Raw genomic sequence first — 18,733 nt, 5'->3', positions numbered from 1 at the left:
ACGCTCTACGAACCTACGCATGGATTAACATGCTCTGATATCATGTAAACTCTACAACAATACATAAGTAAAATGATCACATAATGAAAGAGAAAGCTTCTTCTATTCAAGCAATGAATAATGCACACTGACTACATCGAGAGAGAGCGAGAGAGATCAACAACACGAGCCATTTAAAGTAGAAATCTGGTGAAGACCACCATAGACTGAGCGCAAATCATGGGAGAACAGCCAAGAGAGAATTGCACCATCACCTCCTCCACAAACTGCTTCCACCCAACCCTATGCATACAGGTGGCCATGCATGGAGTCCAAGTGGCATCAACATTACAGCCCCCCTAAATCCTAAGCCCAACCGAGGCTTTGTTCCAATAGTCTTTGACCCCACTAAGATTGCCTTCTTTGTTTGGCAACTATTCTAGTAGCCCTTATCTCCAGAAAGATTTTTCTTACTCCCTTTGTTTTCGATTGAGGAAGACAAGAGTCGAGTCTTCTTTCATCAAAGTTTGTAGAATTCCTCACGTGTATCTTCAAGTTGTTCCTACTAATAGAGACATTTTTGGAGTGATCTACAAGGTACCTCCATATCCTATATTGCCCAACTTTAGTGGCAAAGGCAATCAAATGGATGGGATGCTGCAAGTAAGGCACCTAATCACCACTATTGTGGACACCATTTGATAGGAGAGACTTATTTCTCTTGTATAAATGGATGCATTGCCATACAAACTCCTTAAAATCATATCCGTCAACCTTCGCTAGATGCATCAACACATAATGCACAATAGGTGATGTTTCCATAACAAATCACCTTTTAAGCTTAGAACAAGCTAGTTTTTAAAAGAGACACCCCCTTTCTTTCCTTTCCGAGGCTTCTCTTTTACTTCTAAAGCTCAAACTAGTGAGTAAGACCACACTTTATTTATTAGTTACATATCTCTTTGAATTTTAATAAGCTTGTCACAATCTATGCTTTGTTATATGGGATATTTATAGCTTACAACTACCAAAAGGCCCAAAGCTCAAGTCCTTGGAAATGCTTTGTGATTGAGGGATATTTTATGTCTTACAAGTACCAAAAAGCCCCACCCCACGTCCCTCTGATATATTTTGCAGAGTTCTAAGATGTTTGCATCCAGCATAATAAGAAATCAACGTTGGTAGAAGATTGATTGCATTCATTATGTGCTTATCTATCTATATTCTTTTAGGTGTCCAAAGTGTTGCACATAGAAACAAAACGCTTATGCCTTGCACCATGAGTTGGCGTTATGAATGTGGTGATCAATGTGCTTAGCTATGACACAATACAATGGTTCTTTCAACATGCAATGAAAAATAAAGAATGAAAAAAATGCAGGGAAAGAATTCTCTCTCCCAAGTCAATACTTGTCAAATACCTAAATTGATACCTCCAATTATTAATGACAAGGTCTCGGAGGCTTATTGAAGCTAGTGTTGAGGAGTGGATGTTTCGTCGCCACGATCAAAAGCCAATAGGCTATCTCAAGAATTGTGAATACATGTCTACTAAAGACAAAGACAAGACTAGCTTGAGCACATGTTTGATGCACGTCATTTGTGGGAGCCCAAAATCTTTGATATGGTTAACCGCAACCTAAGATGAATGCATCCAGGACCATCTTCATGCTCTTGATGAGCATACCAAAATTTTAAAACCTTTCTCGAGCCGATGCAATGAGAAGGCCAACAGCAGAAGCAAACATTGCCAGCATTCCAGCAAGGAGTATATACGTGTTCTGAGAGGAATTGTGGTATTCCCCAAATAGAAGGATCCCCCAAAACGTACCCACAAGGGGTAGTGCCTGAATGAACAACCACCAGATGACAAGAACATCAACCAAAAAAAGGCTGGTACCATGAGACTTCAAATGCAGTCTCAAGCAGTACAAAGAGTAAACAAGCTACTCTTAAAGGATTGAAGGGGAAAAAAAGGTGCTTAACCAAGCAGGGTGGCAAAGCTACCTCCTCAAGGAAACACACTGACCTGAACAGCATCTGCAGCAGCATAACCTGCTGCTTCTCCGCCCATAAACTGGAATCCATTTCCTAGTCCACATACTACACCTGCCCAGATGGCTAGAGCGCGGCCTTTGTTGTCCAAGATGTAAGATGAAATAGAAGATTTTGGCAGCCCAAGAACTGGATGATACAGAAGATAAGCATTGATTGTCACAGCACATACTAAGAAAGCCGTTGAGAAATAGAAATATGCTGTATAAACACTTAATGCATAGGCTCCTGGTTGTAAAATATGGAACTGATCATTTGTGGCAATGTTCACCAGAGGTGAAAAGAAAGCATAGCAAAGGCCTGTAAACAAGGCAATAGAAAGCCCAAAAGCTGCACTTGATCCTCTGATCTGTACAAGTCCCACGATACGAATGTTAGTCTTGTGAAGGTACAAAGCTTGAACCCGCTCTTCAATGACAAAAACCACATCTCACTGGAATCACACTTTTCCTCCATGTTTAAGCTGCAAGGTACCATGCATTCTAAAATAATGTCAGCTCCTAAAATAGACATTGACAAAATAAGGTAGCCATTCAACAATTAAAAAAGTCAACCAGAACTACAAAGTTTAATTTTTCCATTCCACCAATCCAAATGTCAGCAAAATGGAAAGACTAGATTTCTTGTTCCAGTCCACCTTGAATTTTTAGTTTCAGGAAATCATACAAAATGCACAAAATGATCATGGGGCTCTTTGCTGGAGTGACAGAAAGAGTATTCAATTGATCAGTGGATGGAGTAAGAGGAAAATTGAATGAAATACAAAACTGTGCTCTCTGAAAGGCTATCAGCCAGTCATAACAGTATCCTATCTTTCATCCACATTTGCACCCTTATTATTTTATGTAATGATTTTATATTCAATGGGCATGTATAGCTTAATAACGATTCATAATCAACCACACTACATGGCGAGTATTCCCACTCATTGGTATACAAGTAAGATACTCTATCACTCACCATCTATACCTCCCAGCAGGTTCTGCTAGCATATTCCTGTCATCATAGGTGTAAGAATAAGAATGGAGAAAGGTTGTGAACACAAGAGAACAAGAAGTGAACACAAGTGAACTCCAACTGAAATGTTCAACCAAATGAAGTACAAGTACTTGGTATATATAGTCCAAGTACTAGAGCACACAAAAACTCTAAAATAGACTACCTCCTAGTCTATCCTACACCACCATATCATTGTATATATCTCTACAAATCCCCCCTCAATGATATGGCTGAAATGCTCCGCAATGATCACAGAAGCACCTGCAGTACCTGAAGTACCATGGTTGCACAAATTCATCCACATGTCGATATAGCAACCTATGGGAGTACAATGTCATTTTACAACCCCCCTTGACATTGTTTGAATGTCTCGTATCCCCAAGCCATGTCGATCTCGTGTGAAGAGAGGCGCTGATAGGATTTTAGTGAAGATATATGTCACATTGTCATTAGTGGAACAATATGTGAGATCAATGAAGCCATCTGTGATACAATCCCGCACATAATGATATTGATTTTCTATGTGTTTCATGCGAGCATGAAATACAGGATTGTTTCCAATAGCAATAAAAATCTGGCTGTCACAGAAGATCAGAGTTGTGTCACCATATTGAGCATGATGCAAGTCATGCAGAAGCTTTCTTAACTACATACATTCCATGGTGGCTGAATTTGCGGCTTTGTATTCTGCTTCACGGTAGGAGAGATGTTAGGAAATGGAGTCAATTTGAGTGACTTTTAGTGTGTTCTAGAGTAGTACTATACTGTTAGAACATGAAGTCAAGTGTGAGGGTGTCCTACAGTTGTGTGGGTGTGAATGTGTCTAGAGTCCTAGAGTTAGGTGAGCTAGGTGTGTGAGGTGGAGGTCTAGTGACCTCACCTATGATGTCAAAACAGAAGGCTGCCCACCCTATAAATGAGGCCCTATGTACGTGCTAAAGAATAAATCATTCCATATTGTGCTTCGTGCCCATCTGCTTCCAACATGTGATTGTTGTATTCTCTCCACCAAGCTCCAACAATTGGTATCAGAGCCACCTTGAAGCTCCTGCCTGATGGCATTCCTCTCCGATTGAGCAGCTCTACCTTTGCCAACAAAGACTTTCTGTTTTTGCTGTTGTTTGTTGTGCCATCAGCAAATTTCAATGAGCCAGTCACATTTTCACAAAGCAATGGCGCTAGAAAAGGCCAACGAGAAAGCTGCTGCTGCTCCTGCTTCCCTCCTTCCTGCTCCCCTCCTTGCTGCCCCCTCCCTCCCCTCCTTGCTTCTCCTCCCTCCCCTCCCCCCTACCTTCTGCTCCCCCCGCCTCCCCCCCGACTCCCCTCCCTCGCTGCTGCAGCCCCCCCCTGCGTGCTGCCTCCTCCCCCGCGCGCTGCCTCTTCCCTCCCCTCCCTCCTACCTGCTGCTCCCCCCGCCTCCTCCCTCCCCTCCTTGCTTCTCCTCCCTCCCCTCCCTGCTACCCCCCGCCTCCCCCCCCCCCGACTCCCCTCCCTTGCTGCTGCAGCCCCCCCCATGCTGCTGCAGCCTCCCCCCGTGCGCTGCCTCCTCCCCCGCGTGCTGCCTCCTCCCTCCCCTCCCCCCTACCTGCTGCTCCCCCCACCTTCCCCCCCCGGTCTTTCTTTGCTTCCCCCCCCCCTCTCCTCCACTCCTCCTCTCCTCTATCCCCCCCTCCTCTCCTCTTGCTGCCCCTCCTATCCCTTTGCTGACTCCTCCTCTACTCATCCTCTCTCTCCCTCCTTCCTTTCACCCTCTCCCCTCATCTGGAGTACCCTATTCTCCTTTAGGGGTCTCCTAGGCTTCAGGAAAGTGGACGGAGTTCTTCCTTGCGTTTGGATCGGCCTTTTCCACCTCGATTGACAATTGGGTTCCCACTCAGTCAATCCGTTACCACCCACACCGGCTGCGAGAACCGTCACTTTCTCAAAAGACGAGCTACAGCAGTTGCAAAAGGATTTGGAGCATGAGTGTTCCACGACTCTCGTCGCACACATCCATGGCTCCCACCCCTCCAGGTCACAAGCTAGAGATTGGATGCTTGTGGTGCTTCCCCAAGAGCTCACCCCCCACCTTAAGGATGTTCGTTTGTTGGGACAAAGTTTCTTTCAAGTGTGCCTAGATTCCTCGGACGTCACGAGAGACCTACTACAGGCTGGGTTTCTATTTCTAGGCTACAGGAGGATTTTTTTGTTTTCCTTTCAACTGGGCTTTGACCCAGTTGAAGAGGATAAGCAGGGAGTTTATGTTTTCATCAGGTTCCCTGGTCTCCCCTCAGTTTATCACCGGCTTCTTTCAGCTATTGGCGAGAGGTTTGGTGTGGTAGCAAAGATCCCCCCTCTTCCTGGCGAGCCCTCTTCGGCTACTGAGGCGGTCAGGATGGATGGGGTACCTAGGGTTAGGATCATTGTCCAGGACCCTAATATTTCAGATGACCACATCATGCTACAGCGACCCGATAGGTCCTTCTTCCGCCAGAGATTTGAGGTTGCAGGTTGGCAGGACCAGTGCAGGATTTGCAGATCCTTGGGGCACTTCGCCAGAGATTGCTCAAAGAAGAAAAAGAGGCCCAGAAAACAACCAGCTCGTACTAGCTTACGACAGAGAGCAGGAGCAGGACCTACCGCTCCACAGGCACTGCCTCAGACACAGGCTCCCCCCCCTCCTAGGGCTACACGAGTCCCTCCTGTACCCCACACCACCTCTGGCCCATGGTGGGTTCCGATCGCGGTTAGGCCCTCTACTTTAGATCACACATCCACCGCTTCGGAGGCTACCCCCTTGGAGCCTCGGGAGGAGACTAGTGTTCAGGAGCCTTGTTCGACTCCAACAGGCTGTACCTTCCTCAGCAGCCCAAGTTGTTGGCACCTCATCCGCAGCACTTCTTGATCAGGCTGCTTCAGTACAGGTGCCTCCTTCTGTGGATAGAGGGAATGTGAAGATAGTGGGAGAGAGGGAAGGAGTCTCACTTGCGGCTTTCTCACATGCACAATGGGGGAATACACACAAAGGTGGAGGCTGAAAACAGTTTTCCTCTTCTTAGTTGTGAAAGCCAAAAGAACTCTAGTACAAAGAAATAGAAGAACCCTATATGTGGGTCTCAAACCAAACTCAACTAACTAAGGTGGCATGCTAACTGAGCCACGAACTAGTGTAGATAAGGATAGCTGTCATCCAGCTATTATTCGTGGGCAGTGTACTAACCGCATCTCCAGCTAACAAGTCGGTGACATAAATGGGCATATCGCGAGTGGAGCTCGATATCTCAACACTCCCCCTCGAGCTCAATCCCAAATCCTGCATACCAAGCAGGTCTCTGAACTTGCGCAGCTTCTCTGCGCCCAATGCTTTCGTGAATATGTCAGCTACCTGATCCTCTGTGCTGACATAAACTAGATCAATAAGACCTAGTAAAACCTTCTCCCGCACATAGTGATAATGCACCTCAATGTGCTTTGTTCTAGCATGAAAGACTGGGTTCTTTGCCAAATGTATACTGCTCATGTTGTCACAATAAATGACAACCGGCCCATCTGTAGACTGATGCATATCATAAAGTAGCTTATGCAACCAAGCTATCTCACATGCAGCCATTGCTGCACCCCTGTACTCAGCCTCTGTGCTCGACAAGGCAACTGTAGGCTATTTCTTGCTGCTCCAAGTGACTGCAGCACTCCCAAAAGAGAACACATATCCACTGGTAGATCGTCTATCTAAAATGCTACCAGCCCAATCAGCATCAGTATATCCATGCAACTGTATCTGAATCCCAGCCTCATAAAATAGTCCATACTGCAATGTGGACTTCACATACCTGAGTATGCGTCTAGCCGCATGCAAATGCGGTTTCCTTGGAGCCTGCATAAACTGACTTACCAACCCAACAGCATAGCTCAAATCTGGCCTGGTAATAGTCATGTAAATCAAACTTCCTACTATGCGTCTGTACATAGTAGGGTCCTCCAGAAGCTCACCTGCATCTGCGCTCAGCTTCACATTCTTCTTCAAAGGAACTGAAATAGGCTTACAGCCTGTCATCCCATATTTGGACAGCATGTCCAATCCATACTGCCTCTGCAAGAGCTGTATCCCACTTGGTGATCTAATCACCTCAATGCCCAAGAAATAACGCAGCTCTCCCAAATCCTTCATCTCAAACTTCTGCCTCAATAGCATTTTCACATGATCGTCACTATCACCTGTGATGATCAAATCATCAACATAAATGACCAGCAGCATAACCCCTTTCTCTATTTTTCTCACATAGAGTGAGAAATCTGCCTTGGAAATCTGAAAGCCAATAGTGACAAGATACTGTCCTATCTTGTCAGACCATGCTCTAGGTGCTTGCTTTAAGCCATACAAGGCTTTCTTCAACCCTGCAAACAAACTCTGCTGAACATAACCTGCTGGCTGCTCCATAAAGACCTCTTCTTGCAAATCACCATGCAAGAAGGCATTCTTTACATCCATCTGATGTAAAGACCATCCCTTTGATGCAGCCATAGCAATGGCTGCTCTTACGGTTGCCATCCTTGCAACCGGGCTGAAAGTTTCTTCATAATCAATGCCATATGTCTGTGCATACCCCTTGACAACTAATCTTGCCATGTATCTATTCACAGAACCATCTGCATTGTGCTTGATCTTATAAACCCACTTACAACCAATTGCATTCTTGCCTTTAGGCAAAGGCACCAATTCCCATGTAGCATTAGCATCCAAGGCATCCATTTCTTCATCCATGGCTTTCTCCCATTTTTCATTTCCCATGGCTTGCTCAAAAGAAGTGGGTTCTGGTTCCTGTATCACTTTGACCATATAGGCATAGTGAATGGCTGTAAATCCATCATATTTCAGCCTATCCACAGGATACCTGACCCTGGTAGACCTGCGCAAAATAGGCTCACTTCCAGGTGCTCTCAAAACATCCCTAGTCTTCCTTACTCCAGGTGTAACAACAGAAGGAATACCCAACTCATCATCAATGCTCTGTTCTGAGCCACTGGATTCACCATCCACACAAGAGTGACCTGCATTCACATCAAACATGGGCCAATCTACCTTCTCTTTTCCTTTTCGTGATACCTGCGTACCACTCTCTGCATTGCTTTGAAGAGATTCTCCTGATCTCAATCTGCCTGTCCATGGCGAAGTATGTGAACCACTGGTAGAGGACACTCTAGGTCCACTGATATTTTGTGATTGCTGCTGTGCATTCTGTGCAGCATTACCATTTTGTGCATCTACATCAATCATCACATTTACTGGTTTATACCAGCTGCTCATCTCATCAAAAACAACATCTCTGCTCACTGTGAACTTACGTGTAGAAGGGTTATAGCATCTATACCCTTTCTCCTGCAGAGAATAACCAATAAAGACGCACTTCTCAGCTTTTGGATCCAACTTGGACCTCAACTCATCTGGCACATGGACATAGGCAATGCAACCAAAAATCTTCAAATGAGAAATATCTGGTTTCCTACGAGTATACATCTCCTCTGGCGTCATGCCATGTATTGCTGCAGTGGGAGTCCTGTTCATTATATAGATTGCTGTAGCAACTGCTTCAGCCCAATAATAATCTGGTAGATCTTTTCCATTTAGCATAGCCCGAGATACCTCTCCAATATGCCTGTTTTTTCTTTCTGCAATTCCATTTTGCTGTGGGGTATGACTGCATGAATATTGCTGCTTTATACCATGCTCCTGCAAGAACCTTGCAAACTCATTTGAGAGGTACTCTCCCCCTCCATCTGACCTTAGGCATTTTATTTGCAGGCCTGTTTCTTTTTCAACCATAGCTTTGAAAGCTTTGAAGTGCCCAAACACTTCACTTTTCTTTTTCATAAAATACACCCACAGTTTTCTGCTGAAGTAATCAATAAATGTGACAAAATAGTGACAGCCTCCAATAGATGCAGCTTTTGTAGTCCACACATCAGAGTGGATTAATTCCAATGGCTTTTTACTCTCTTGAACATGCCTAGGAAAAGGTTTCCTTGCCTGTTTCCCAAATTGACAGGCTTCAGAAACCTTGTGCATTTCTGCAACCTTGAATTTAGGCAATCCTGCAACAATATTTTGGGCTTGCATTGATTTAAGTCGCTGTATATTAACATGACCAATGCGTTTGTGCCAGATATCAATATCTGCAACTACACCGGTCCCATGTGCAAACATTGCTGCACTCAATTCAGGCATGTCTGCATCCAACGTAAACATCCAGCCCTTCTTCTTTCCTTTTGCTATCAAGCGACCATTATTTTTCATATCCTCAACAAAGCATCCATGAGGATTAAATCTGACCTACAAGCCCTGCTCAACCATCTGACCAACAGAAACCAGGTTCTTGGTGATGTTCGGGACATGAAATACATCAGACAAGTATTTCTTTTTCCCATCCTGCATAGACAAAGGAATTTTCCCAATCTACACAATAGGATGTGCAGTATCATCACCAGTCTCCACAAATCCTGGCTTTTCCATCTTCCTTGCATCTTGCATCCATTCTGCATGACCTGTCATGTGGTTTGACGCACCTGAGTCAACATACCACACATCATTTTGTTCTTCTGCACTTGTCACAGAATTGGTCATATGTTGCACCATAAATAGATGCTCATTTCTATCATCACCCTGCCTGCTAGAAGATGCATAATTGCCTTGCTGCAATTTTCCATTCATAATGTCATTCTGCTTTTTGTAGCAGTCCTTAGCCATATGAACCATTTTGCCACAATAGTAGCATTCAACATTGCTGTTTGCATTTTGGCTTCTCTGCCATCCACCACGGCCTCTTTGGCTCCCCCTGCCTCTAGAGTTACCATCCTCCTGCATAGGACTGGTTTTCTTGCGTTTGCTGCATATTCTGATTTCTACCACGGCCTGCAGATCGGCCTCCTCTACCTCTGCCTCTACCTCTGCCAGCATTTGATTAGAAGACAGTTTCTTTTGAAGTTCCTGCTGAAGAAAATGCACCACCATTTCTCTGCTCTTCAGAAATTAGAAGAGCAATCAGCTCCTCAAAATCAGGAAATTTTTCACGGACGGCAATGGATGTCCGGAACTGTGCATAATCCTTTCCTAGACCATTCAAGGTCACAGAAACCAAATCATCATCATCCACTGGCGACCCAATGGAAGCAAGTGCATCTGCAATTTTCTTCACTTTCATGTGGTAGTCATTTATGCTCAAATTTTCTCTCTGCACATTGTGCAACTCCTGTTTGAGTTGCATTTTCCTGGCTTGCGTATTTGTGCTGTACATTTTTGCCAAAGTATCCCATGCCTCCTTTGGCGTACTTGCATTCTGAATATGCACAATCATGGAGTCCGAAATACTGATAGACAGCCAGCACATAACTTTCCTGGCTCTCTCATGCCATCCTTTGAATGCCTGCATTTCCTGTTGACTGGGAACATTAGGAAGAACAGGTTCTTCTTCATTTCCTGTAATGAATTCCCAATAGCCTTTTCCCATCAAGAAATTCGTCATTCTAAACTTCCATGCCTGGAAGTTGTTCTTGTCAAGCTTTTCAGTGACAATCTGTGAAAGAGAATTAGATGCCATTACAGAACACTGCAAAATATTATGTCACTGCAAAAAACACAGCTTTTGCCTCACACGGGCAGATCTGCAAAACTGATGAAAGTGGTATTTCACCACACAGTCACTTCCTAGTGACGATTTTGCATCAACAGGCAACATGCATGAATCTGCAACTCCCAATATCTCTGCACACAGGCATACGATGCAATTTCTGCGGCACCTTTCCACCGACTAGCCGCGCAGTGGTCGCACAGCAAAAAACAGGGCCTTTTTCTGAGTGCCTGCGAAGAACTTCCGCCTTCAAAACGGGCCCCGAAACGGCCTCAAATCAGAAAAATAAAGTCACACCGCAGCATATACTGCGCTCTCGCCACACGGCGAAGGGCGTCTCAATCTGAAACAGTGCACTCCTGCACTTCTGGCTGTGCTACTTGCAGAGATTTGCTCCCAAACTCGAAAAAGGAAAGCAACACTTGTCCTCTTACCAGGACACTGCGAACTTGGTTTGCTTTCTTGAGCTCCTTACCACAAACAAGGCTCTGATACCATGTGAAGATAGTGGGAGAGAGGGAAGGAGTCTCACTTGCAGCTTTCTCACATGCACAATGGGGGAATACACACAAAGGTGGAGGCTGAAAACAGTTTTCCTCTTCTTAGTTGTGAAAGCCAAAAGAACTCTAGTACAAAGAAATAGAAGAACCCTATATGTGGGTCTCAAACCAAACTCAACTAACTAAGGTGGCATGCTAACTGAGCCACGAACTAGTGTAGATAAGGATAGCTGTCATCCAGCTATTATTCGTGGGCGGTGTACTAACCGCATCTCCAGCTAACAAGTCGGTGACATAAATGCACAACAGCCACCCTGGCATATCGCGAGTGGAGCTCGATATCTCAACAGGGAAGGGGGTCTTACATTCTCTCCCTACTTTGATAGGAATCCTTCCTACCCCCTCCCCAGGACTGGCTCAGCAGAACTCCTTTTCCGCTCTAGAGGACCTCTCTGACCTCCCAGATGATAATTTTGTACCTTCCACTTTTGGAGAGCCAGTTATCGGCATCCCTTTTGAGAGATCTTTCTCTCTCTCACCTGTGGACTTTCCTCCCCTTGGACGTTGTGTGTATGGTAGGAGGTCAGCTCCGGTGGAGGGTTCTTTTTCCGCCACCAGGTCAGGTAAGGTATTCCAACCCGCTTCCTCCCGCCGATGAGGATAGCCAGTTGGAATATATAGGGATTGGGTGGCATCCCTCATCGCCGTTGCAGACAGCTGATCAGGAAGCAGCTCCATCCAGGTGTTTCAGGTGGTTCCCTAGACATGCTTTTTCTTCAGGAACACAAACTGGATGTCAGAAATTGCTCCAAGTCAGGTAAGCTGCTTTCAAGCCGGACTTTTTGGCTTCCTACCTTGGGAACCAAAGGAGGTACATGCATATCAGTTTCATATTCTATTCTCCCTCTGATCATTGGACACGGTATCATAACCCCCTCCAGGGCCCAGTGGGTTTTACTTCTGATTGACAGATGTAAGGTTGGTTTCCTCAACCTCTATGCTCTGAACAACAGAGGGGACCGTGTTCTGTTTTGAAAAGAGTTGCTCTCGTGGGCTGACATTGCAGATTCGTGGATTATTGGAGGTGACTTCAACATGGTTGAGGTACCTTCTGATAAGCAAGGGGGTAGAGAAGGTGGTATTCATTCCCTTGAGAGAGCATCTTGGGATGCCTTCTTGGTCAGATTCAGTGGCAAAGATGTTTGGTCAGATGATGCATTTCATGTTCAGTCTTAGTCACTTTTCTTTTCATGGTCGAACCATAGGGTGCAGATGCCTATCCATGCCCGGATTGACAGATTCTATGTGGATGACTGGGCTCTTGATAGAGGGGGGACAATTTGCATTGCACCTGGTGTTTCCACTTCCGACCATTTTCCGGTAGTTTTTTCCATCTTAGAGCCCCATCTGAGAGGACGGTCTCATAGTATCACGATCCCCGATGCCTTATACACGGATGAGACCCTCACAGAGGCAGTCTTGGAGATGTGGGTTTCTCACATGCAGGGGGGGGGCCGGTCCTTCACATGTGGCCACAGCACTTGCCAGTATCAGCGACTTTTATCACTTCGTTGCTAGTGCTCGGCGAGGTGAGGTACTCAAGCGGGAGATTGGTATCCGCCGGCAATTGGCAACCTTGCAGAGGGAGGAGTAGAAACGACCATCAGATGCTTGGGTACAGGAGCACCTTGCTACGGCAAGGGCTCACTTGCAGACATTGCTTGATCAGAGAGCAGAGTATGCCTTCCATGCACAAGAGTCCTTTTGGATACAGATGGGAGGGAGAGTCAATAAACACTTTTCCTCTACACTTGGTCCCAGACATAGTAGAGAGAGTGTCAGGCAACTTATTGACTCTGACGGCATTTTGCAGTCTCATCTAGATACCGTCATGCACTTAGCGACAGCTTTCTATGCCTTCCTTCTTTCCACAGATCCTGACACACAGGTTAGAGATGTGGCTAGAGATGAGATTTGGCAGAGTTTACCTGTGTTGGTCACACCAGAGATGATATGCTCACTTGATGCACGCTTTACCAACACAGAGTTCAAGAGTGCTCTCTCCGCCCTTCATAAGGGCAAATGCCTTGGTTCCGATGGTCTTACTCCTTTTTTTACAGCCTTTTGGGATATGATAGGTGATCATATTACTTCAGCCCTGCAGTGCATTTGGGACTCGGGTGAGATGCCTGACTCACTGACCGAGGGACTCATACACCTTATCCTGAAAGGTGGCAACAGGAATTTTGTATCCCATTGGAGACCTATCACTCTTCTCGGCACTCTGTACAAAATCCTGGCCAAGGCGATCAGCATCCGGTTGCAGCCCCTTCTTCCAAACCTCATCCATGATACTTAGACAGGCTTTGTGCATGGCAGGAGCATATTTGATAATATATTTTCCTTTTGGGAAGCCACAGAGTGGGCTATGCAGAGAGCAGGCAGAGGCTAGCAATTCTACTCCTCGACTTTGAGAAAGCCTATGACAGAGTAGATTGGGGTTTTCTTGAGGGCACTCTTCTATGGTTTGGATTTTCAGATGCATGGATTAGAGGGGTGGCCTCCCTTTACAGATCAGCCCACAGCCAGGTTTTGATTGGAGGGGTAAGGGGTGACAGGTTTCAGATTTCCAGATCAATTCGTTAGGGTTGAGATTGCCCTTGAGACAGGAGCAAGAGCTTCTTGACTATGAGTTGGCTGATGACACTGCTATTTTTATTGAGGCCTGTTTGCAGTCATTTGATTCTTTCCAAACAGCTTTGGATATTTTTTGCTCAACTGCAGGGGCACACATTAATTGGCATAAATCCTTTGGCTTTTGGACCAGTGATGAGGACACTCTAGGCTGGGGAGTTGACATTGGCTTTTCTTGGATTCAGAGGGGTGTTCCTGTCAGATATTCGCGATGCCAGGTAGGATTGGGCATCTCTTCAGCACAGCAGTTTGCCCCATTACTAGAAAGTATAAGGAAAAAGCTCCTTTTTTGGAGCTGAGCCAAATTCGACCTTGCCTCTAGAGTTGTGGTAGTGAACCACGTTCTCTTGGCCACCGCTTGGTTTGTGTGTTCTTGCTAGTGCCCGTCTAGGGATTGCATCACTCAGCTCATTAGACTAGTCAAGAATTTTTTATGGAGTGGACTTGATGGCACGGCAGATGTTGCAGCGAGGGTGGCCTGGGAGACCATTATTCTCCCTACATGGGAAGGGAGCCGTAATATCATTGACCCGGACTTGCAGTGCAGGGCATTGCTTTGTAAGGTGGTGGTGAGGGGACTCATGCTTGGGCAGGAACCTTGGAAGGATTTCTTTTTTGGATGCATTCAGGCTTGCACACCTACCTCAGGAGATGATTGGGTGGACAGCCCTTGCTGGATTTTTACTTCGCCTCTCTCAGGTCTCCTGCCTCTCCTCTCATGACTGCCATCCTCAAAGCTTGGGGGAGCTTCAGGAACACTCTTCGAAGGGTTCCGCCCTCTACCCTTGAAAAGATTGATAGGCAGCAGATCATTTGGAACGATAGTATACTTGATGAGCATGGCAGACCTCTGGGCACTTCCCATTATATGCAGTGGTCTGGGTGGGAGAGAGGCAACTTGAAGGAGCCGTCCACATTCACACTGGAGTCTGGAACTTCAGACCTTCAAGGCAAGCCCACAGCATACAGGGAGAAGAAGATGTCGCGGACCTTGTTCTACTCGACTTATACATGTCAAAAGCTGACCCCCCAATGACACAAGAGGTCCCCGAAACTACATACGAGGTGGTTGGACTACCATACAGAGGAATGCTCAAGCAAGCACAAAAAGGAAAAAAGAGAATGGGCCCAAGTGCTGCCTCTACATCTCAACCATTTCCAAAAGACACCCAACCGTCCTATCCGAGCTCTTGGATGGAAGAAGTAGTGGGGGATTTTTCTTTGGATGATTCTCCTGTGCACCCAGCAGTGGGAGTAGAAGAACCGAACAACTCCACATCAAGAAGCATACCTCAGGTTGACCATGCCAGGGATTGGAGGTATCTTAACATTGGGACAGAAGACCAACCACGACATCTTAAGGTAGCCAGTTGGGTCTGGGAACATGACTATCTCCTTGCTGCATTGTCTGATTTTTTTCAAGAGTATGTCAATGTCTTTGCCTGGTCATATAAGGATTTAAAGGGAGTACCCATTGAGTTCATGGAACATCACATCGATCTATACCCGGCGGAAGCAGAGTCGGTGATCAGGGGACCATATCGCATCAATCCTAACTATGGCAAGGCTGTCCATGCTGATATTCAAAAGATGGATCAAGCAGGTTGATCTACCCTGTTGACTACTCCGAATGGCTTAGTGGCATCGTAGTGGTGTCCAAAAGAGAGACTGGAAAACTCCAAGTTTGTGTCGACTATAGGAGTTTGAATACCGCCACACGTCGGGATAGGTTTCCTCTCCCCTTCACTGACAGGGTGCTAGAAACCGTAGCTGGTCATGCTCTCTACTCCTTCATGGATGGATACAGTGGGTATAACCAGGTTCGGGTGCGAGAGCAAGATCAGTTAAAGACTACCTTCGTCACCCAATGGAGAACTTATGCTTACCAGATGATGCCTTTTGGTCTGTGCAATGCACCGGCCACGTTTCAACGTCTTCTCACCAAACTCTTCCAAGAGAACATCGGAAAGTTCCTTGAGGTATTCTTGGATGAATTCTCTGTGTTCAATGGTAAGAATGCTTCTCACCTCGAACCTGCTATTCAGACTGATCACATGAGTAAGTTGAGGTGGGTTTTTGATAAGTACAGAGAAGCTAGGTTGTGCTTGAATCCGGACAAATGTTTCTTCCTCGCCTTGCGAGGGGTTCTCCTTGGCCACATCGTCTTGGCTGAGGGAATGACCACGGACCCAACAAAGGTGGAAGTGATATTGACCTTGCCTATTCCTCGCACACCCAGAGAAGTCAAGTCTTTTTTGGGACATGTGGGTTATTATAGAAGATTCATCAGGTCCTATCCCGACATAGCGGTTGCGTTGACGGAACTCCTTGGGCAGGAGCAGTCCTTTAACTGGTCGGCACCTCAACAACTAGCGTTTGACAACCTCAAGGATCGTCTAGTAAAGGCACCCATCTTGCGGCAACCTCAATGGAATGTCATTATGTAGATGCAAGTGGGCTGGCGATTGGGGCTGTATTGATTGGCCCAACCAGATGAAGAGCACAAACTCGACCTACCTGTGTACTTCGCAAGCAGACAACTCAATGGAGCAGAAAGAAACTATAGCACCACTGAACGCGAGGGCTTGGGCATGGTCTATGCCATGACAAAGTATCGGCACTATCTCTTGGGCAGTAAGTTTATCATCATTACTGATCATCAAGCTCTCAAGTACTTACTGAACAAACCAACGCTTGGGGGGAGAGTGAGCAGGTGGATTCTTTTATTTCAAGAGATTGACTTTGACATCCTAGTGAGAGCAAGCCGATTGCATCAACCAGTAGATCACTTGTCAAGGATCTCTTCAGGTGAAGCAGCCATAGGAGTTGATGATGACCTTCCAGATGCGGGCCTCTTCCGTGTCGGTGCCACAGTACCAAAAGATGACTGCCTGTTTGCTGTGGACTGCTTTCCCCCATGGTATGCAAACATTGTACACTTGTCGTCTACAGGGGAGTTCCCCAAAGGGTTAACTCCAGCACAAAAGCGGAGGCAGATTGTTCAGGATGCTCCTTTCAAACTGATCGCGGGTCAACTGTACAAGTTGGGGAAGGACCACATCTTAAGGAGGTGTGTGCTCCCTCATGAAACACAAGCCATCCTTCAGGAGGCTCACTCAGGAATGCGGGGAGGTCATATGGCACCAGAGCCACAGCTAGAAAGATAATGCACTCTTACCCGACGGGAGTACCTTCCCCTTCAGCCATCCAGCCCTGTACCACCCTTCTATAGATGGGGATTGGATTTTGTTGGACCCATCTCTCCTGCAACTCGAAAAGGGAACAAGTATGCTCTGATTGCTACTGATTATGGCACTAAATGGGTGGAGGCTAAGGCAGCGAAGACCTGCACTGCTCAAGTTGTGGCCTCGTTCTTGTATGATCAAATCATTTCTAGGTTTGGATGTCCTGTGGAATTGATGAGTGACAGAGGTACCCAGTTTCTCAATGATGTCATTACTGACCTCATCACCCAACTGCAAATTGTTCACAAGACCTCTAGTTCATACTACCCTCGAGCCAATGGTTTGGCGGAGAGCTCCAATCGGACCATGTCTCATATTGTGGCTCAGTTATGCCTTCATTCCTTGGCAGATTGGGATATTCTACTACCAGCCGCTCTTTTTGCTTACAGAACAGCATACAAGGCTAGCACTGGATATTCACCATTCTAGCTAGTTTACGGCTTGGAGGCCGTTATGCCCTATGAGTTCCACATGAAGACCACTAGGGTCATGGCAGAGATGGATGATAACTTGGAGGCATGCACACTCGAGAGATTATAGGATCTTGAAGCCTTGGATGAACATCGTCGTGAAGCGATGCTCAGGAAGTCTGGCAAAGAAGGCAGAAAGCATGGCATCACAGAAATCTCAGGAAGAGGGAATTCCAAGTTGGCAGCTTGGTCTTGTTATATTCCAGTAAGTTCCTGAAGCATAAACCAAAATTTGTCAGTGGCTGGATAGGGCCTTTCTTTATCACAAGGATTATTCCCAGTGGAGGGGTCTATTTGGCCACCTTGGAGGGCAAGAAGTTGCCAGCACCTGTAAATGGCTCACGGGTAAAGAAGTATCATCCACATTGACTCTCTCTCTTTGGATAAGGATTTCCATTCCTATTAGTTGAATTTTTATTTATTAAAAAAAAACAACAACAATGTATTCCCTTTCCTAACCCTGTCAAGCTTCTACTCTCTGCCCAGTTGCACTCTTTGGTGGGAGATCAATAAAAACTGAGTTTCCCCTTCTCTAGCAAGACGGAAACAGCCCTTGCCTTCCCTTTCCTAACCCTGTCAAGCTTCTACTCTCTGCCCAGTTGCACTCTTTGGTGGGAGATCAATAAAAACTGAGTTTCTCCTTCTCTGGCTAGACGGAAACAGCCCTTGCCTTCTCTGGCACACACTTCTCCTTAATCCCTCTTCACCCCTGTCACTCAGGTTGAACCTCTGTTCACCCATGTTCACCTCCAGGTCACCCTGTTCACTCCTAGGTCACCCCACCCCTGTTCACCTCTAGGTCACCCCTGATCACTCCTAGGTCACCCCTGTTCACTCCTAGGTCACCTCCCCATGTTCACCTCTAGGTCATCCATGTTCACCTCTATGTCACCCCTATTCACCTCTAGTTCACCCCTGTTCACTCCTATGTCAACTCCCCATGTTCACACCCCTGTTCACCTCTAGGTCACCCCTGTTCACTCCTAGGTCACCCCTGTTCACTTCAATGTCACCTCCCCATGTTCACCTCTAGGTCACCCATGTTCACCTCCAAGTCACCCCTGTTCACTCCTAGGTCACCCCTGTTCACTTCTATGTCAGCTCCCCATGTTCACCTCTAGGTCACCCCTGTTCACTCCTATGTCACCTCCCCATGTTCACCTCTAGGTCACCCATGTTCACCTCCAAGT

The 18,733-nt window shown here is 46.2% G+C and overlaps 1 protein-coding gene across 1 annotated transcript in view; it reads right to left on the bottom strand.

The window, feature by feature from the left end:
* Nucleotides 1–1,223: 1,223 nt before the first annotated feature.
* Nucleotides 1,224–18,733, bottom strand: part of LOC147884584 (ureide permease 5-like) — a 202,790-nt gene continuing 185,280 nt past the window's right edge. The window contains exons 8-9 of the mRNA XM_087397155.1: nt 2,009–2,383; nt 1,224–1,826 (exon numbers count right to left, since the gene is read on the bottom strand). Coding sequence (XP_087253281.1) covers nt 1,674–1,826; nt 2,009–2,383 — 528 coding nt within the window. The 3' untranslated portion in view covers nt 1,224–1,673. The remainder of the gene's footprint in view (nt 1,827–2,008; nt 2,384–18,733) is intronic.

This window comes from Dipteris shenzhenensis, chromosome 26 (assembly GCF_047967505.1).
Source record: "Dipteris shenzhenensis isolate YYH24624 ecotype China chromosome 26, Dip_SZ_1.0, whole genome shotgun sequence".
NCBI lineage: Eukaryota > Viridiplantae > Streptophyta > Polypodiopsida > Gleicheniales > Dipteridaceae > Dipteris > Dipteris shenzhenensis.
The sequence above is the reverse complement of the archived record's forward strand: the minus strand, read 5'-3'. Positions and strand labels throughout refer to the sequence as shown.